The sequence below is a fragment of the Trichomycterus rosablanca genome, chromosome 12 (assembly GCF_030014385.1).
Source record: "Trichomycterus rosablanca isolate fTriRos1 chromosome 12, fTriRos1.hap1, whole genome shotgun sequence".
NCBI classification, from domain to species: domain Eukaryota; kingdom Metazoa; phylum Chordata; class Actinopteri; order Siluriformes; family Trichomycteridae; genus Trichomycterus; species Trichomycterus rosablanca.
Genome location: NC_085999.1, coordinates 9,769,213 through 9,790,897, shown reverse-complemented (window position 1 = coordinate 9,790,897; position 21,685 = coordinate 9,769,213). Strand labels below are relative to the sequence as shown.

General features: G+C 39.4%; 1 protein-coding gene across 1 annotated transcript in view; it reads right to left on the bottom strand.

Moving 5' to 3' along the window:
* The window catches only part of mylka (myosin, light chain kinase a), a 51,144-nt gene that overhangs the window by 13,022 nt on the left and 16,437 nt on the right, over positions 1-21,685 (bottom strand). Inside the window, exons 7-17 of the mRNA XM_063006238.1 lie at positions 21,118-21,641; positions 20,000-20,203; positions 15,830-15,964; positions 12,914-13,066; positions 9,385-9,522; positions 8,803-9,000; positions 8,197-8,443; positions 7,021-7,086; positions 5,935-6,704; positions 4,603-4,719; positions 3,266-3,334 (exon numbers count right to left, since the gene is read on the bottom strand). Coding sequence (XP_062862308.1) covers positions 3,266-3,334; positions 4,603-4,719; positions 5,935-6,704; positions 7,021-7,086; positions 8,197-8,443; positions 8,803-9,000; positions 9,385-9,522; positions 12,914-13,066; positions 15,830-15,964; positions 20,000-20,203; positions 21,118-21,641 — 2,621 coding nt within the window. The remainder of the gene's footprint in view (positions 1-3,265; positions 3,335-4,602; positions 4,720-5,934; positions 6,705-7,020; positions 7,087-8,196; positions 8,444-8,802; positions 9,001-9,384; positions 9,523-12,913; positions 13,067-15,829; positions 15,965-19,999; positions 20,204-21,117; positions 21,642-21,685) is intronic.

The following is a 21,685-nucleotide window of genomic DNA, read 5'->3' as shown; positions in this document are numbered from 1 at the left end:
GACAGACTAAAGACAAATTACCAAATCATTTCTAAAGTATAGGATGAGTGTTATGGTAAAATATCACATTAAATACCAGCAATTTTCCCAATGCACAATATGCTCTAGGGATTTATCGAAAACAAATCTGTGAAGCCACATGAAGTTTTAAAGAAATTAAAACACATCTCTACGTCTTCACTCTCCTTTCATATAAACCAAAATCCATGAATAAACATAAATGTTTGTTTGTTTGTTTATTGGGATTTTAACGTCATGTGTAAAACACTTAGGTTACACTCATGACAGGAACGGTAGTTACTCATTACACAAGGTTCACCAGTTCACGATGTTATATCAAACACAGTCCTGGACAATTTAGTATCTCCAATTTACCTCACTTGCATGTCTTTGGACTGTGGGAGAAAACCCACGCAGACACGGGGAGAACATGCAAACTCCACACAGAAAGGACCCAGACCGCCCCATCTGGGGATCGAACCCAGGACCTTCTTGCTGTGAGGTGACAGTGCTACCCACCAAGCCACCGTGCCGCCCGAATAAACACAAATCAAGACCAAAACAAAGTATTAGCAATCTATCAGACCTTCTACTACAAGTGTCCCTGAAACCTGTGTAGTCAAATAAGACCAAGAAGTAATCACATGAAGAAAAAAATAATCAAACGAAAAAAGATAAAAAAGAAACTAAGTAAAAACAACCAAGAGGCAACTCTGAAGAGTTACAACTGAGGACAGGACATTTACATGCTCTGTGCTTTAGTACTTGTTGATGTTTCCACATCATAATACAGTACTTAAATTTACCTGGGAAGCTCTAGCAGGGCAGAAATATTATAAATAGATTTTTTGGCAGAGTAACACTCTGAGATCATCCTATAACATTAAGCTCTTTATTTTTCTGACTGTGTATATCTATAGATATTGCGTAACTGTGCTGAATGTCAGACACCTGCTAGCAATTTATGTAGCTAAAATAGCTGAACCCACTTCTAAGAAGGACTGTCAAAACTTTTGGCCATGTTGTGTATCTTGGCTCTTCTAAAGTAAAGTGTCAAACCATTGATCAAAGACATCATCAGTTTGTGACATTACTGCTCTGGACATATGTGGTTTGGAAAGCTTCTTGATCCACTCAATTGTTCTTTTATGTGAACCACATCATAGCTATCAGAATCCAGTCACAGGGAATAATAAATACTGGGTAGAATTAATAATACATCTTTTTTCTAATATTAGCTTTGTTAAAATTACAAAGTAAACATTGTAGGATGTTCACAGCAATGCCTCACCAAAGTGATTGCCTCACTTACAGAATAGAATGCCTTTATTTGTCATATACACATACTGTATACAGGTGTACAGTAAAACAAAAAAAATTTCTGCATATCTTAGCTCCTCTGGAGCAGAGAGGGTTAAAGGCTTTGCTCAGGGGCCCAACAGTGGCAGCATGGCAGAGCTGGGATTCAAACTCTCAACCTTTTGATAGATAACCCAAAGCACTACTCACTATGCTGCCACTTCATGATTAAATTTAAGAGAAACTGACGACACTCTTGACTGTATAAAACTCTGTAGGTGCACGTTGACACAGCAGTCTATTACACTAGTCCACCACTAAGAATTGCATTCAGATATCACAGCTGAGATCTTTTTAATCCCATCAAATGGGATACATGTAGTTGTAATTAGCATTAGACACTTTCTTTAAAATGTACTCAACAAGCACCATGCTTTATGGTAATGTATTGGCACAGTGCTAGTTTGCTCAGAGTGCTGCAACCTGTAGACCAAATTCACACACCCAGCAGTTTTGTTGAGGTTAATTAAAAATGCCTAAAGAGTGTCAAAACAAGTAATTGTAAGCTCTAATGGTCAGTAAGAGCAATTGCAAAGGATGGCATTTATATACATTAAACTTAACATAAAGAAGAAGCTGGAACAGTGGCACAACTGGTAGAATGGCTGCCAAAAAGCAGCATGGATCATAGATTTTGAGCATAGAGTTATGCATGTTTTTAGTAAGTCTGCATGGGTTTGCTCTGGGTATTTAGTTTCTTTATCTAGCTTAATTAATACACCTTAAAAGAAGGTGGAGTGGTTATCCTAAATTTATCCTAAATTGGAGCCCTGACAAGGGTGTATTTCTGGGTGGTGCCTGACTCAGTCACTCTAGAAAAAGTAATTACTTAAAAATTAAAGAACCTAATATGACATATCACAGCAATGCAAAGTGACATTTTTGTATTGTGATGAACTCTAGCACAATGCATGTTTACAACCCTAGATTTTACAGCCAAGAACAAGCAACAGTGCAGCAGAAAATCATGCAGAAAATGTGCAGAGGCAAGAAAAAAATGTGTGGCAGCTTGACCAAGATAGAAATAAGCAAAGGAAGACAGAAAAGGAGACAGCCCATAAATGGAAGTTCAGGCAGGGGGCAACCATTTAATAAAAGACTTTGCATTTACTACTTGCATGATCAGCTTTTAAAATGTTTGTAACCCTAAACTCTTTAACACCAGCAGTATATTAGCTCTACTTATTTATACAGTAGATTTACTGTGGGTATCCAGAAAATATGACAATATAATTTGGCTCAAAAAAACTAAAATTGTTAATTGAAGCTTTATAAGTCATTTTAAAATGTTATTATAAAACTAATTCCTCATTAACAATCATGTTTGATTATAGGTGGTGACTTCTCTGTGCTCATACAAATAGGGCTAGTTTCACTGAAGTAGTTGTACTAAGCCTTACAACAGAAAAGGTTATTTAAAAACACATTTGTACAGATATCTCTAAGCAATATATAAACAACACATGAAACACATGGAAACTGATTTTGGAATGCGAAATGCTGCTTTTGAAATGTATATCGCAAATTATAATGTTCGATAATACCAATAACATGTGACTTATAAAATAAAAAGTAAGCTTTGTTGCAGAAAATTAGCAATTTTTTGTTAGCACCTAGTAAATACCACCTAGTAAAGTGATCAAATAATCACTATCCTCTAACTATAGTTCAGTCAAAAGCATGACAATGGTTGTCAAACGTTACTGATCTAGAAAAAAAAGGTATGGTACACTTAAACCACAAATACCCATTTCTGCAAAATCCTAAGGCTGAGAGACTCTGCATGTGATGTTGAATAAACGTTTGTAAGAGTTTCAATCTGTATTACACAGTGGCAACGACAGGTCTCGCCATTGCCTCTCCTTTTTGGGCAATAAAGAAGGAAGTGCATATTTTGGAAACTTACTCTCTGTGGTAGGGGTCGAAGGCTTTTTGCTTTTCTTGTCAGCTGGTGATAAGCTTGAGGCACTGGGATCTAAAAAAAATAGCAAAAGAGAACATGTAAAAATTATTTCTATTAATACACTTGGTTTAGAAATAAACATGTTACATTTGTAATGTCACTACATGAATGAAGTAAATTATATATTTACAAAGATTTTGTGGGCACCCAGATCTACTTACTGTATGTGGACTGTCCTTATTAGCTCACCACACATATTTTAAATTGGGGTTTAAGTCGGAAGACTAGTACTGCCAAGGAAAAACTTGATTCTTATGTTCAGATTTTGTGTGGATTAGGACATCTGTTTTAAATTGTTTTCAGAGTTTGAATCCCAGTTGTGTTGCCAACCTGGCCGAGCATTCAACAGACACAGCTGGCTGTGTCTTTGAGGTCAGACTGGGGTTTCTCCTATCTGCTGTTGCATAGTCATGCCCATGACTGGCTGAAGTGAAAGCTAGGAGGTGGGGAGACTCGTTACGTATGCACGGGGGACACTGTGCAGCGCATCCTGGAAAGGACTAGATTGGGAGATAAATGGGGGGATGAAGTCGAGCTAAAAGATCCGACTGCAACCCTCGTAAAGTTTCTTGGTGGAGGTAGCCAGACTTTCATTTAAACATGTCTTGTACCTCATGTAGTCTATACTCACATGGCTGTTCTTAAAGGCTTTAGAGGAACACCTTCAAAACAGATCCTAGACCTATGCCTAAAAGTGGGGATAGTGTTCTTTTTAGTTTAATCATCCTTCTTTTTATGCTATACCCAATCTAACTGTTTGACTAAAACCAGGTTCTATATTCAAAGTCTCCAGAGCATTTGGTTTGGTAAACTTCAGGTGCTTAAGTTTATGGATCTATAAAAATATACTTTTGGGCACCAGACTGGAATCTCAAACTCACAAGTCTTAGCTGTGCTATCAACCTGACACGGTGTCCAACAGACACAACTGGCTGTGTCTAAGAGAGGGACGTTCGACAGGGTTTTAATGCTGTTGTGCAAATGCAATCTCAGCTATCTCAGCTATCTGGCTAAGGCGCCTGCACAAGTGGTGGATGATTCATCAAATAGAACAGCAACTCTAGGCTAAGATTATTAACCATAATCTTTACCAAGGGTGCCTTACTGAATATTCATGTATTACTGATCTACAATTGTTGCATGACACTACAGACACCTATAAGGAAATGTTTCCTGAGGACCATGTAGGCCAATGTTCATAATTGCAGGAAGTTTTTGGGTTGTGGTTAAGCTTCATGGTAAAATATAATTCATTGGTCCATCCTAACAAAACTGCTCACCGTCAACAAGCACCATACAGGAGCACTCAGCTGTTACTGCAATGCTTTCAGCTCTGCACACATACTGGCCCTCATCTTCAGGCAAGGCTTTATCAATGGTCAGGGAGCACACAGCACCTGATCACACAGAAAACACACACACACACGCAAACTTTACTACATTGCCAAAAGGATCTGGAAACCAGGATATAAGCTTGCTGGACATCATATCCCAAAACCCATGGGCAGAAAACATGGGGAAAAGTTTAGCTCCAAAAAACAACAACATATGTGCAAGTATCATAGTTTAGTGTTCCACATAATTTTACCCTAACCCTGGTCAAGAAATGCAGCAGCAGACTGTGTAAAGAGACAGCAATTATCTGAAGTCCTTCTGAGCACATGTGGTATTATCCCAGTAGTATGTTTCTCATGCAGTAGTTGGTTTTTCATGGAGTACCATTTGAGGTATTGAAGGTTATGCAAATTCAGCAGTGGTTGGCACCAGCATGCACTATGGGAAAAACTATTAGCTATTATAGATAAGGCAATGTTCTGCTACAAAACCTAGGGTATTAACTGACTAAATATTGTTGCAGACTAAGTACACCCCTTCATGACAATGGTATTCCCTATTGGCAGTGGCCTATTTCAGCAGAATAATGCACCCTGCCACAATGCAAAAATTGTTTCAGAATGGTTTGAGGAACATGAGAAAGAGTTCAGGTTGTTCCAGATCTCAGTCTGATCGTGCATTTGTGGGATGTGCTGGACAAACAAGTCCAAGATCCATGGAAGCTCCACCTCACAACTTACAGGACTTAATCTGCTGCTTCGTTTTGGTGCCAGATACGTTTTGGTGCATCAGGACAGTTATAGCATAGTGGTTAAGGTACTGGACTAGTAAGCAGAAGGTTTCTGGTTCAAACCCCACCACTGCCAGGTTGCCACAGTTGGGCCCTTTAGCAAGGCCCTTAACCCTCAATTGCTTGGACTGTATACTGTAAGTCGCTTTGGATAAAAGCGTCTGCTAAATGCCAAAAATGTAAATGTAAGATACACAGGACACCTTTGGAAGTCCACGCCTTGACAGGTCAGAGCTATTTTGGTGGCACAAGAGGAAGACACACAATATTAGGCAGGTGGTTTTAATGGTTTTGACTTATCTGTGTGTGTGTATATATAACACCTTTTTAGGATTTTGAACAACAAGAAAATACACTATACACTATATAAATGATGAACTTACACTATATGGCCAAAAATATGTGGACAGCTGACCATAGGCATTAATATGAAGGAAAAAAGTTCTTTTCAAAAGCCCCAAATAAGATAAAATATACATATACTAACCATCCTTGGCAATGATGATAAATTTGGAGGGCTTGATCAATTTCCCATCTAGAGTCCATGTAACAGTTGCAGGAGATTCAAATGACAGCTGGCACTGCAAATGCAAGCATTCCCCATCCAGTACTGTCACATCTCTCAATTTTTGTGTGAAAACCAACTTATCATCTTCGCCTGCATTGTTTATCTCCTTATTTCCTTCATGTACGCAGTTCGGATCGTTCTCCTTTCCTGTGCAGCCATCTTTACTGTTCTCCACACTCACTGGATTCTTCTTTTTGTTTAACACTGATCTAAAGTCAGTGGGCTCATTTTTGTTGGGTTCTGGCTTTGCTACAGTTTTGGGAGCCACAGTTCCTTTCTTGCCCAACACCGGCCTAAAATCCACCTGCTGGGGGTAGTGAATTTTTCTCTCATCTTCATTCTGGGCCTTGGGCTTAATCTGGCGTTGAAGATTACCCCTGAAGTCCATCTGGTCAGCCGTGACCTCCTTCAGATCCTCCTCGGAAACGCTCTTGGTGGAAACCCTCCTGCCCAGTACCGTTCGAAAGTCAACCTGCTCGGCCTCCTTCTGTCTGATCTGGTCTTCCCGATGTTCCTTGGTCTCCACTCTATGCTTTAAAAGACCCCGGGAGGCGAAAGGCTTCTCCAGATCTGAACGTTCCCGAACTGGATCAGGCTCCAACTGGACAGTTGTAAAGCTTGGAGATTCTTTCTGTTCTCCCCTGCCTCGTTCTGTCCACTCCACCCCTCCTGATCGCTTATCAGGCTCTCTACAGAGAAGGAAGAAAAAGAAGAAATAAGCAATGTTTATAAAGGAGTAGCCCACATTAGAGAGCAGATTTGATGAGGAGGGATTAAGTGCAGCAAAACAAAGTTACATCAGAAATGACTTCAGAAGCCTTATAAGGAAAGGAGTCCAAAAAGGGGCTCCCTTGCTAACACTCTACTTTTGGGACAGAAGCGCAGCTGGAGGAAACAGCATTAACATTTTGTTCAGCAAGGGGGTTGACAGGTTATAGAGTCTGGGTGCAGACGAAGGAAATCCCTAAAATGCTGTGAAATGAAAGTAAAGAGAGAAATACGTACGCTTTATGACATTCTTCTTCATTAACTGTTAAAGTGGCCACTGCACTGCATTCCCCGATTTTGTTTCTGGAAAACAGAAATTTTCAAACCACCTGGAGAAGCAGCACGGTCTACCTAACAGTACCAACAATTTCACTACATTGTCTAGGTGAAATAAACTGGTAACTAAAAACCTTGTTAGTTACAGGATAGCCTTCTATTTTCATCTTGTTTTGGAAACATCTTTATGTCCTATACATAAAGATGACTCAGGAGTTTGCACACTTGTAAAGGGTGCTGTGACAGGAAAAAAGGTTGAGAAACACTCATCTATAGTTTTATATCTTTTTTTTAAACAATGAGAGCTTACATCCATGATTATGGATTTCCTGGCTGTGTCTCAAATCACATCATAAATGTCACATGGTGTGTGCCTACACCATTAATAAAGTGTTTTGGATTCATACTCATACTTAGATGAATGTCATTATTTGTCATATATACATATACAGCTGTACAGTACAACGAAATTCTTTCTTCGCAGGGTCAGCCATTGTACAGCACCCCTGGAGCCAAAAGGGTTAAGTGCCTTGCTCAAGGGCCCAACAGTGGCTGCATGGCAGAGCTGGGATTTGAACTCTCAATTCTCAACCTTTCAGTTGACAGCTCAAAGCCTTACCCACTAGGCAACCATTTAAAATGTTATTAATTATTCAAGACTAACTTCCTAAATTTTATTTAATGTGTTTTAATCTGCCGCTTTCCACAAGTTTCTTTTAGTAAAATTTCAGTCAGAGGGGTCTCCTAATACCCCCCAAATAGCAAATTGCAGCTGTAATAAGTATGTTAACAAGGAATAAATTTACTTATTAGTCCCCTCCCCCACTTTATCCTAAAACTACTTGATCCTAATTAGGTTCAGTGAGGTTTTGAGTACCCAAGCCACATACTGACAGTTTGGGAGGTGGAATAAAACTGGAATACCTGGAGGAAACTCATACATATGGAAAGAACATGTCTTACTCCATACAGACTGTACCTGAAGATAAGACATGAAAGTGACTACACTCCCCCCCCACACACAGTGGTGTGATAGTGAATAAAACAACTGCACCACCTGAGCAAATCTAAACATTTTCTGAAATATTTACATTCTTACTTGACATTTAGATTCAAAAAGAGTTACTTGACTCATACTTGAGGTGGATTTCATAGTTTCCAGCATGATGTGCTTTTACTCTCCTGATAAGAAGAGAAACCACGTCCTCTTTCTTAAAGACCTCAATATCACGTCCCGATGACACCACCTGCCCATTTTTCTTCCAGAGGAATTCAGGGAAGGGGTCACCCGCTATGGCACATGAGAGCAGGGCGTGCTGGCCCATACACACTGTGGTTGACTTGAGCTTGGTGATAAACCATGGCTGTACACCATCCTGAGGCTCTGAATACAAACACAGGAATAGCCGTTACCAACATGAGTGATCAGTTTTCTTCAGTTGTGTATTGATAAAAGTTAACATTAGAGTCCATGCTAGAAGAGCTCAAGGGTTCCCTTTTTCTAACAGATTTACTAATACTGTGCAAAATTTGATGCACAATTATTGTTGCTAATAAATGGAAAAAAACGGAATATCTACAGGCCCTGACACACCAAACTGTTGGTCAACCATGGGGTACTATCAAGAACTAGTGGTTAAAAGTTGCCTAAAACATGTGCAGTGCGTCTACCACTGGTTCTTCTCATTTTAAGCAAAGGGCACTTTTGTTTTTACACAAACTATAAATGTTACATAGAAATACCTTGAACAGTAAGTGAAGCTTTCGTACGAGCCTCTCCCACCTTATTCCAAGCCACACAAGTATATGTGCCAGTATCTTCAGGGAACACTTCCTGTATGTAGAGACTATGCTGATTGCCTTTAGTCTCAAAGTGAAAGTCCTCAGACTCTTGAATCTCTTTTCCATTGTGCAGCCAGAGCACCTCTGGTGTGGGATGTCCTGAAAACACCATCCATCATCAATCACACTCATCAACTATCAACCTTATTTGTGTAGTTATTTTACATCCTAGTCCAATCCAATACAATCACAGAGAAACTTCATAAATAATTAATTAATGTGTATGTGTCTGATTATAAGCCTTTGTTATATGTTTTGAAAGAAGTCTGATAGTGTAGCAACTCCTCTGGAGGTTAATACACTAAAAAAGCCAAAGTGTAAATATTACATAATAATAGTTCAACCTTTGCACTAGGCCACACAAACAGAAGGAACAGCAATTGCCTCTTCCTTCCAGACAGGTAGCAGAATGGTCTGTAGTTAAGTGGTTTTACACTGGTTAGAGGTTATAAGCAGAGCAGAAGGTAAGATGATGTTTGTTACCTGTCACCTCCACTGTCATAGTAATCTGGCTGCCATCCATTACTCTCAGATCATGCAGTTCGTTCAGGAACACTGGCACAGTGGACCTTTTCTGTTCAGAGACTGGCACAGCAACTGGCCTCTTAATACTCATCTTAGCTAGAACAAGCATAATATTACATGTGAGGACTCTAGATTCACCACTACTGTCAAACAATTCATACTATCAACAATACAACAAACCAGTTTGCAAAAAGTGCATAAACATGAAACAATATTTCTGATAGCGGTATTCCCCCCTCCCCTCCTATATTTCGTCTCAGCATCAATTAGTATGGGAACTATAGAGTAATCAATACAGCATAGAGGACAGAAAATGAAAGTATGCAAGAAGATGCTTAAGAGCAAAAGATCCATGTCTTTATCAGTAGCAGCTAGTTGGTTAACTAGTCAGGAGTGGTGCTGGCATGCTGTGCTCTACAGTGTATATGCGCTTTTGGTATTATGCGGTGCCTCTGTGCCTGCATGCTTTCCAGTTTCACTGAACACCACTGCAACACCACTGCTCTGTCAAGTTCTTTTTCATGGGTTTTCTCCGGCATAGTGCTAAATAGTTATATTAAGATATATAAATGTTAGTAAAGATACTATAAAAATCAAAAAGGAGGAAGAGAATCAAGTTCAAGAAAGGGTATCCAAATCGTCTGGGTGAAAATAAAATGTGTGATCCAGGGTAAGTTTGCAATCTGTTGATTTTGGCCAAGAGTATATCACAGTAATGATATGTTTTATGTATTATTATAGCAGTAAGACAGATGTTTAATATGATAGAGTAGAATGTGTTTATTTGTCATATATACATACTGTATATGCATATACAGCACAATGAAATTCTTTTTCTGCATTTCTCAGCTTGTTTGGAAGCTGGGGTCAGTGTGCTGGTCAGTCATTGTGTGGTCCCCCTGGAGCAGACAGGGTTAAGGGTCTTGCTCAAGGACTCAACAGTGGCTCCGTAGAAGAACCTGGATTTGAAGCATCAATCTTCTGAATGATAGCCCAAAGCTCTACCCACTAGACTACCACTGTCTCAACAGATGTAATTCAGAAACCACAACAAAACCAGTCTGAGAGACGTTTGAAGCCACTAAACTATGGGTGACTGTGTCCACGGTCAAGTAAGCTTGACATTACCACAGGCTGTAAGGCTACCGTGCAATAAAAAAGCCCCTGCTACTGCTTTTTCTTTGTCCATGCGATCAGCAATCAACTTCAGTCAAGCTATAAAAAGCCGATTTTGGGTGTAAAGAAGCTACTGTAGCTCCTAAATGCTACTATGATTTTACTATGATCTAGCAAAGTTTGTCCACAAATATGGTTTGGTGATAAATGAATATGTAAAGCTAGTTTTAAAAACAATTATAAAACAAGGGTCTTTACAGTGAATTATAATCATGATTTATTCTATACTGTAACAAATTGTTTCCTTCCTCTCTCTGTTACTGGCTGTTGTCCCCATCTGTCCTTCAGAGTGACCAACCATTCTGGCCTATCAGCTCCAGGCACTGTTGTGTGGGAAAATGCTGGTATTTCACATTTTTAACCCATGTGAATGCTGAACCTTTGCCAAAGAACAGTTCATGAACAGCAGCACACAAGCAGGAACACAGAAAGCAGATGTTCCTTTAATCTTATATGCCTTGAAATATCCCATTAAAACATTCTCGTCAAAAGGAAGTTAAACTCTATATGAAGCATAAAGCCCCTGAATGTTGATACTGTTGTTCCACCTTCACAGTAAAGAGTTTGTATTGTTGCTCAAGAGTTTCTTGTTCAGCTTGTAACATCCACACAAATCATGAACATTTTAGCAGTGTAGCATTTTCCCCCAAGATCCCAGGAGCTTGCATGGTTTCAGATCTTTGCAGGAAACTGTAATTGTAAGCCTGTGTTTGAGACCATGTTGTACTCTCTCATCTTTACTCATATTGCCACTAGAACTTAAACTTATTGACCTAGTAATTGTTGTTTTTATTCTATTAATTTTTTTTGCATCAGACCTGAATGCTCTGCTAAATTGGCATTAATAAACCAAGTTGAAGTAACATAATGTCTATCTGGTAGCAAGTAAAGAACTTGCTAAAGAAATAAAAAAAAGGTTTAACTTTGTAATTTCCTTCTCTTAAAATATGGATGCACAAGCAGTAAATGCTCAAAAGTTAAAGTTTGGGTCCTCCTTCTGTTATTCAGCAGCCCATAACTTCCAATCACCACCTAGTGGTGGGACCAGCTTATATAGTCTAAATATAGTCATCGGTAACACAACTGGAAATACTGTACTTCAGTTTAATCCTTAAAGCACTTATTAAAGGCCGCTCAGTTGGCGCAGCGGTAAAAAGAAACGCGCTGCAACCAGGGCTGGATTCTGAGAAGCGTCGTATCGAATCCAGCCTTGCTTTACCGGTTCGAAGCTGAGTGGCTATATGAGCAACGATTGGCCGGTTGCTCATGTGGGGGGTGGGACAAAGAACCGGATGTGGGTCTCTCTCTGTCAGAATGCGATTGCGTTCTCTGCCGGCTGATTGGAGGCACTTACACAGAGATGGGAGGGGGTGCCCTTAGGGTGTGTCTCTCCGCATGCAACGCTAGGTGGCGCCAAACTCGTCAATGTGTGGGTGGCAAAGATGCATCTGGCTGCTGCTCGTGTTTCGGAGGGGATACGGGTTAGATTCAATCACCTCCGTCAGGGCAGGGTTCGGCATAGACAGAGAGGAAGCACGATGCTAATTGAACAATTGGATGCGCTAAAAGGGGAGAAAAAGGGTTAAAAAAAAAATAATAATAAAAAAATAACCAAACACTTATTAATTAAGTGTAAAATGCAAATATTTAGAAACTCACTCACTCACTTTAACCGCTTATCCATTTAGGATGGCGGGGGGGGGTTGCTGGAGCCTATCCCAGCTTTTCTATAGGTGCAAGGCACACAGTAACACCTTGGACGGGGCGCCAGTCCATCGCAAGGCAGACACTTATACACAAACACACACACACCCATTCACCTATAGGGCAATTCAGTGTCTCCAATTAACCTGACTGATGTTTTTGGACTGTGGGAGGAAACCGGAGCTCCTGGAAGAAACCCATGCAGACACAGGGAGAATATGCAAACTCCACACAGAAAGGACCCGGACCGCCCCGGACCTACTTGCTGTGAGGCAACAGTGCTATCCCCCGAGCCACCATGCCGCCCATATTTAGAAACTATATCACTTAATTAATTTATGTATTTTATAATCCACTCATTTTGCAAACAACTCTCAGTCAAGCATTTTGAACTGTGGGCTGTCTGGAACCTTTCTGTTGTTAAATTTAAACTATGTGCTATAAAACATGTAATGTGTGAACCTGTGTAACAGATTTACATTCAAGGTGGAGATGCTGGGTAATAAAGTATCAAAACGGGCTATAATTTGATTAAGAGAAAAAATGTCTAACAAACAAGGACTAGAATTTACCAAAACTTCTACAGTGACCCCAAGACCCGTCATACCTTTAACCAGCACTCTGGCAGTACACACTGCTCGTCCATGCTCGTTTTCAGCCACACAGGAGTATAAACCTTCATCTGCACACACAGCATCCTGAACCGTCAGCTGTGCCCGACCTCCCTCAAACACAGACTGCCCATACAGCAAAGCTTCATCTGAGACAGAAAGACAGTAATTAAGACAGAACAGTCATCTAGAGAAACATACATAGGCTGTGACATAGGCTGCAGTCTATTAAAAATCATTCATTTATTTCACTTCATTTCATCAACTGCTTTTATTGGTCAGGGTCAAAGTGAGACTGGTTCGGCTGGAAAACATTAGGCACAAATGTTTTCCGGAATACCCTGGACAAAGCACTAAACCATTGCAGGGCTTTGGCCATCCTTCCCCCCTCAGACATAGCCAATCATGACTTTGTAGACACCCGACCTGGAGGTTCAAATCCCAGTAGTGGTGGTAATTCATGAAGATACAGCCTTCGCTTTTATATTTTAATTCCATTGTTCCTATATTAACGAATGTGTGTAGCCCATAACGCTGGCTTGTGGCCACAGTCGTGGCTTATGTGGTTCAGCTAATAAAAAGAACCCCTGGCACAGCTCCAAGTGTTGCAGCCCATACTGAACAAGCTAGAGATTAGGAACTGCATGCGGTCTAATAAACTTCATGTTTACCATTATGTTTATACTACATGCTTCTATGTTTTAATCTACACAATAAATGCACAAAGTTTTACCATTAAAGCATCACCACAATATAAGCTCATCTAGATAATAAATTTATTGTAAGGCCTTGTTCAAGCCAAACACAACCCCAGAACTCATGAAATTGTGGTTGAATGATTTCTACTTTAATTACAATTTACTGAAAGTTGCATTTAGGTCAAGAATAAAATATTTCATAAAAATGTTGTGCTCCTGATGGTCTATCTTCATGCTTAAAACAGCAGCGAAATAGTAGAAGTAGTAGAAGACAAAGACAGTTTTTGCAATTTTTCAATGTGCCTACATAAGGTGTTTTGCTGCCAGCTCGAACTGCTGTAGCATTTTTCATTTCATTTTGTAACCTATTTGAATTCCATGTGTTTTAAAACATAGTTCCTCTCCTCAAGGTTTATTTTCTTAGAACATTGACACTCTTGGACCATTTCACATGGAGAACCGTTTAAGACTAAAAATAAACACACATGTTAACTGGCATGCACTTTTATTTCTACCTTGAGGTGGACAGGGCCCATGTTAATCTTGCACATAGCTGCACAAAGTGAGCTGTAGTAGTGTTATGTAGGCTAAATACTACTAAGTTAGCCAGCATGCTAAAAGTTATTATCGGATCATTACTTGTTTGTTTGTTTATTAGGATTTTAACGTCATGTTTTACACTTTAGTTACATTCATGACAGGAACGGTAGTTACTCATTACACAAGATTAATCAATTCACAAGGTTATATCAAACACAGTCATGGACAATTCTGTATTTCCAATTCACCTCACTTGCATGTCTTTGGACTGTGGGAGGAAACTGGAGCACCCGGAGGAAACCCACACGGACACGGGGAGAACATGCAGAAAGGACCCAGACCGTCCGACCTGGGGATCCCAGATCATTACTTAAACATTCTAAATATATATAGCAATTCTGTTTCAATTTTATATGACACACTGTGTAATATCATGTGTGCTCAGTGTCAGATGATACCATAAAATCAACAGACCTGTCAATACACTGTCAATACACTCAATCAGTGTTTTTCAAGATTTAAGCAAAATGCCGGCATAAAAAACAACAAAATAAGACCTCAGCATAACAATAGCAATGTTGCTCTTAGATAAAACAACTAAAAAGCCAATGAAGGGACGTTTTGTGCCATTTGTGGCTGGGTAAAAAAGAGACCAAAAGTGAATGAGTTTTTGTGCCATTCTCTGCTGTGGATTTGAGACAAGCCTCATAGCAGCAGTGTTGAATATTTTGATCCTAAATATCTGACAGGGAAAATCCTTTACAATAGGTGATTCTATCTGTGACAGCAAAATCAGACTGATTAACACACAGTGTAATGGTGCTTTAGAAAGCAGGGCTGGATATTACTGGCCTTTGCATGTTTAACACTGTGTTTACACTACAGAGCAAGAGATCAGAAGATGACTGTTAATTTTTTATGTCAAATCGAGTGTAACATTTTAAGCAAATTTAATATGTAGCTATATATCAACTTATCCCAGTGACAGACACCGGTAGATCCAATTAAACAATTACTATTTTTGGTTGAGTGTTAAATGTCAACAGTTTAACAGCATCTGTTTATTTTTTTTACAGTAATGGACAATCAAAAGTCAGAAAACTGTTGTATATTTCCCTAAGTTTTGATCCTAAAAAAGCACTTATCAACTGGAATGTAACAATCACAGCATCTTCCTACATGCTCACAAGAGACAAAACCTGACCAACATCTGTGACATGTCGCCCACTAGTGTTTGTGTTGTTTGGTTTAAGGTCACGTTAAGATATATGGCTGTTTACATGAGACAGCAGTTTTCTTATATAGTCCTGGGTGTATGTATTTCAGTTCATAGAGCTTATATGACTATGTATCAGTTATGTATCTGTTTTGAGATGGGCCAGTTTAGTGTTCCATTTCTATATAAGTAGTTGTTCCCTGTTTGGTCTGCTTGATAATATAGTCTGCTTAATATAGCTTGCTTAGGTTTCACCATTAGAATGGTTTAACAGGACTGGCATACAGGGTGCAGTTACCTCTCCTCCTAGCTGGAACTTGTGGGTAACGCCTATTGGTGTAAATGCAGGATAAGGTAGTGGACCCGCAAACCAGTGCCAAATATTTCTTTATATCCATGTTTTTCTTCAATGGATTTTACACTTTCACACACCACTACTTCCTGCTGTAATTTCTTACCATTGAGCAGCCAGGAAACAGTGGGCTGAGGTTGAGCCTCCACCGAGCACTGCAGATGGATGTTCTGTCCCTCTGTTACAGTACAGTCCTTTAAAGCACTGATAAACACTGGAGCTTTTCCTTCCAAACGCGGGCCTAGATAATCACACATACACACACAATGGTGGCCAAATGTATTAAACCACATACTGTATTCAATGTGTATATGTATGGGTCTATAGATCAAACTGAATTCCAACCAGAAATCATTCCTTTCACCTGTAGGTGGCACAACTGCACTAATGTTTATAAGCATCTCACTACAGTATACTATATATTTACTGTTTACTGAATGCACTGTTTTGGAAGTTTTGCTATTCCAAGACCTGACAGTAGGCATAGTGTTAAATAACTAGTAAACTTAAAAGGGTCTAAACCAGTCACATGTTATGTGTGATAAACTGTTTAGCTGTATGCCTACATTACTGTCCTTGTTCATATGAAGACACCAACTAAGTAACAGTGATGCTGTTACCATGCAATATACCATTTAGGCCACTATATTTGGCATTGCATCATAAAAGTGATGTAAACTGTATACTAACAATTATAACGTAGATGAAACATTCAGTCTCACTGAATTCAACTCAAAGGTGTACATTTGGTGCCATTTACTAAATTACACCAGTTCTGCTCTAATGTAAAATGCTGGATAAAAGTATATTATGGGCTGTTTCAGTTGATCTTTTAGTCAGTTTGTGCAGGATGGATACAATGCATAGCAGGCTACATTCAGCCTATGAGCCTGCCTTGAGTTGTACACCTGTGGATCAAACCACATGTTCTAAACTCTAGCCCTATAGCCCAATGCCACAAATTTCCTTCTTTTCTTTAAAAATACCTCATTTGGCTAGTAAGTCATTTCTATCGGTCACGTCGGTTGTGCTAAATAAAAGGAAGTCTTGAAACACTAGAGGGTTTCCAAGACTGGAGTTGAGAAACTCTGACATAAAAAAAACATAGTTTATGTGGCACAGATTAGTTTGTTTGTGTGTTTGTAGAAAATATGGATGTAGGCATATTTCAGACAGGGTAATTTGAGTTAAAAAAATAAAAATAATAAGAGATACACACTAAACTTAAAATAGAAGCATATGGTCTCAGTGAGGCATGCAGTTAGATTGAGATAAAAGAAACCAGGCCTATATTTGGTCAAATACCCATAATATAAGCAGTACAGTCTATGCCTGTGACATTTACATTTACATTTTCTGCATTTAGCAGACGCTCTTATCCAGAGCGACTTACAGAAGTGCTTCCATAGTAAACATTTCATTTCTCAAGTTTTAGTAAACAACAGTCGAAGAACACAAATCTGCTGAAACCTGTAAGAACCAAAGTGGGTTTTTTTTTTTTTTTTTTTTTTTTTTTTTTTTTGGGGTGATGTGGCAGTGTTTGGGCTGGTTAAAAACCAGATGGGCAGCTGCATTTTGAATGAGCTGCAAGGGTTTAATAGTGGACATGGGAGCTCCTGCCAGGAGGGAGTTGCAGTAGTCCAACCATGAGATTACAAGTGATTGGACCAGAATCTGGGTAGCTTCCCTAGCGAGAAATGGCCAAATCTTCCTGATGTTGTACAGGAGGAACCGGCACGATCTTGTCATGTTGGCTATGTAAGGAGAGAAGGTCAGCTGGTTATCCAGGACAACACCAAGTCTTCTTACCTAATCAGATGGTCTGATCTGGGAGTCATCTAGTCATAAGTCCAACATTAGCCTGTTTTCCAGACCTGGTATTAAAATCATATCCAGGTTCTTTTCCAAACAATTTAATTCCATTACTGGTTCCTCCCTTTGTCTTACATACAACATACAGAGTTTATAGCCTAGTATAAGAACTTGCTTACAGCTACATTTGTTAGATCAGAATGTGTAAATGTTTTTTACTGTGTTGGCTTAGACAGGCAACAAACAGGCAACTCCTAACTCCCAATGTATAAAACTTTGTTCACATCACCAGATTGGTTGATTATAGGGTGTTAAATTGCATACATTAAGCCTAAACAAGTCAACTACAAGCAAAAGTGCTAGGTCACGGCTAAACTGAACCCCATTGGCAAGTTTCTGACACATCCACACTAGTCTAAAGCTAAGCAATATGCATTGTAACCACATCGAGTCAAATATACAGGCAATAATTCAGTGCTTTCTTTACAAAAGCATTTCTGCCGACTAAAGAAAAAATAAGCAATTAAGTAAAAGTAACATAAAGATAAGATAAGATAAGACTTTATTGATCCCCTTAGGGAAATTAACTTGTTACAGCAGTATGAGAACAGGAAAAACAGAAAGAAAAACTACTAAGTGAAAAATATTGCACACATAGTGTGTAGTTATTTACTCTTAAAAAATATCAAAAAAGTAATATATATATATATATAAAAGTAATATATATACAGTGGGGCCAAAAAGTATTTAGTCAGCCACTGATTGTGCAGGTTCTCCTACTTAGAAAGATGAGAGAGGTCTGTAATTTTCATCATAGGTACACTTCAACTATGAGAGACAAAATGAGAAAAAAAAATCCAGGAAATCACATTGTAGGATTTTTAAAGAATTTATTTGTAAATTATGGTGGAAAATAAGTATTTGGTCAATAACAAAAGTTCAACTCAATACTTTGTAACATAACCTTTGTTGGCAATGACAGAGGTCAAACGTTTCCTGTAAGTCTTCACCAGGTTTGCACACACTGTAGCTGGTATTTTGGCCCATTCCTCCATACAGATCTCCTCTAGAGCAGTGATGTTTTGGGGCTGTCGCTGGGCAACACGGACTCCACAAATTTTCTATGGGATTGAGGTCTGGAGACTGGCTAGGCCACTCCAGGACCTTGAAATGCTTTTTACGGAGCCACTCCTTCGTTGCCCGAGCGGTGTGTTTGGGATCATTGTCATGCTGGAAGACCCAGCCACGTTCCATCTTCAATGCTCTCACTGATGGAAGGAGGTTTTGGCTTAAAATCTCACGATACATGGCCCCGTTCATTCTTCCCTTAACACGGATCAGTCGCCCTGTCCCCTTTGCAGAAAAACAGCCCCAGAGCATGATGTTTCCACCCCCATGCTTCACAGTAGGTATGGTGTTCTTGGGTTCTTCTTCTTCCTCCAAACACGACGAGTTGAGTTTTTACCAAAAAGTTCCATTTTGGTTTCATCTGACCAAATGATATTCTCCCAATCCTCTTCTGGATCATCCATATGCTCTCTGGCAAACTTCAGACGGGCCTGGACATGTACTGGCTTAAGCAGGGGGACACACCTGGCACTGCAGGATTTGAGTCCCTCTCAGCGTAGTGTGTTACTGATGGTAGCCTTTGTTACTTTGGTCCCAGCTCTCTGCAGGTCATTCATCAGGTCCCTCCGTGTAGTTCTGGGATTTTTGCTCACCGTTCTCATGATCATTTTGACCCCACGGGATGAGATCTTGACCCCAAGGGAGATTATCAATGGTCTTGTATGTCTTCCATTTTCTTACAATTGCTCCCACAGTTGATTTATTCACACCAACCTGCTTGCCTATTGTAGATTCACTCTTCCCAGCCTGGTGCAGGTCTACAATTTTCTTCCTGGTGTCCTTCGACAGCTCTTTGGTCTTGGCCATGGTTGAGTTTGGAGTCTGACTGTTTGAGGCTGTGGACAGGTGTCTTTTATACAGATAACGAGGTCAAACAGGTGCCATTAATACAGGTAACGAGTGGAGGACAGAAGAGCTTCTTAAAGAAGAAGTTACAGGTCTGTGAGAGCCAGAAATCTTGCTTGTTTGTTATTGACCAAATACTTATTTTCCACCATAATTTACAAATAAATTCTTTAAAAATCCTACAATGTGATGTCCTGGATTTTTTTTTCTCATTTTGTCTCTCATAGTTGAAGTGTACCTATGATGAAAATTACAGACCTCTCTCATCTTTCTAAGTTGGAGAACCTGCACAATCAGTGGCTGACTAAATACTTTTTGACCCCACTGTATATATATAAAAATATCTAAAAATTCCTTGAATGAAGACATATTCAAACAGTAATGTAAAAGCAAAGCCACGTTATTAGATGCATTACAGAGTATTAAACATTTCACTTTATACCACGTCACTATGTGTTTACTATATTGAAGTGTTCAGGTGTACACTTACTGTTTACTGTAAGAGTCCAGCTGCAGGTAGCTTTCCCAACATTGTTGGCAGCAGTGCAGCCATACTGACCAGCATCCGTTTTGTGCACGGTCTCCACAGACAACAGATGCAGACTGTCTTTCTGCTGGATGCTGATACCTAATCTCTGTCTGAGCACAGCTCCATCCTTAACCCAGCTCACAGTGGGAGCAGGCTGACCAGATACTGAGGATGGACACACACACTTCTTCATTTAAGTACAGTCAGAATTTCAAACAATGTGGTTTAGAAGCTTAAGATTACTGATTTGCTTTAGATTTAGAATATATAAAAAGAATTAAAAGAGAAAAAAAACAGTCTAATACACTAGCCAGCCACTGCAGTGAGTTTGGGCTCTAGTTTAAGTTTCAGCAGTACTACCAGCCTGCTGCTCAATAGAAACGACTGGTCATGTTTGGGTAAGGGAGGGTCAGATAGGCACTTTTTTAGTTACTGCTGCAATAGTGATTCCTACTGTGTACTGTCTAGCCAAGCCACCAGCATGAGTAATGGATGTAAACAAAGTGCAAAGATTGAACTGAACTGAGTGTCTGTACGCAACACAGCTCTTTGTGAGAATTCACTGCTGGCTGGTAAAAAGAAGCCATGAAATATTTAACATGGTTTTTTTTAGAAGAAAAAGGAAAGGGGCTAGTAAGCAACACTCTTTGGTCAGCCTTATTTATAAGAGCCAAGAGACATCACCAGCTGTAGTCATTATCCCTAACTAGGAATTAGATGACCATATCACAAAGTTAAATGCTATTCTAAAAAAAAACACCAACTTATGAGCAATCCAGATAGCTTCATGTATATTTGACCACCAAATTTTGTCTTTTTTTTTGTTGAAATTTAACAATACACCTGATGTTATGTTATAGAAATATGGTCCAATGCTTCAGTAAAAAGAAAATAAAAACATGCAGAAATAATTGCATTTCCAAGACTGTTATGACATACTTGTCTTTTAAAAGTGTATTCAAACTTCTAACTTTCACTGTATACTGATGTTTATGTTCAATTTTTAGTTTAAAGTTCAAATTATTAGATTTTTGAACATGACTGTAAAAAGAAATTAAATGAAATCTGATCATGCTTACCTTGACATGTGAACATGATTTTGGTTCCCTCTATAACCTCCTGGGTTTGAGGCTGTAAATCAAAGTTGGGTGGAGTTTCCACAGTCTTGGGTGGATTCTCTCGAGCAAGTCTGTGGATCTCTCTACTGGACTCTACCACTACACAAACAGGCTTGCTTCCTGAGGGTCTAACAAGTCCAGGCATTGTCTTCTGCTCCTGTTCTATTGTTTTACTGCTCTTCTTGGTCTGTAGACTCCCAAATGTCATAGTGTTGGTAGACCTCAGTGGACCTGCTGCTGATCTTTCATCGTTTTGTTTAGGGGAAGGCTGCAGGGCTGATGTTATAGTCAGTTTATGGACCTCTGGCATTGGTGCCAGCTTGTCTTTGGCTACAACGGTTGTGTCTTTGTTTGCTCTGGAGGAGTTCACCATTATTTGTGTCTCTGTGGTTGCAGTACGTGTGAAGATGTTGATTGGTTTTTGGACATGAATTAGGCCGTTACTGGTAGGATCAACTTTAGAGAAGACAGCTGATGTTTTAGGGCTGTTTGAAGAAAAATATGTCAGGACAAATGGTAGTAACAGTCT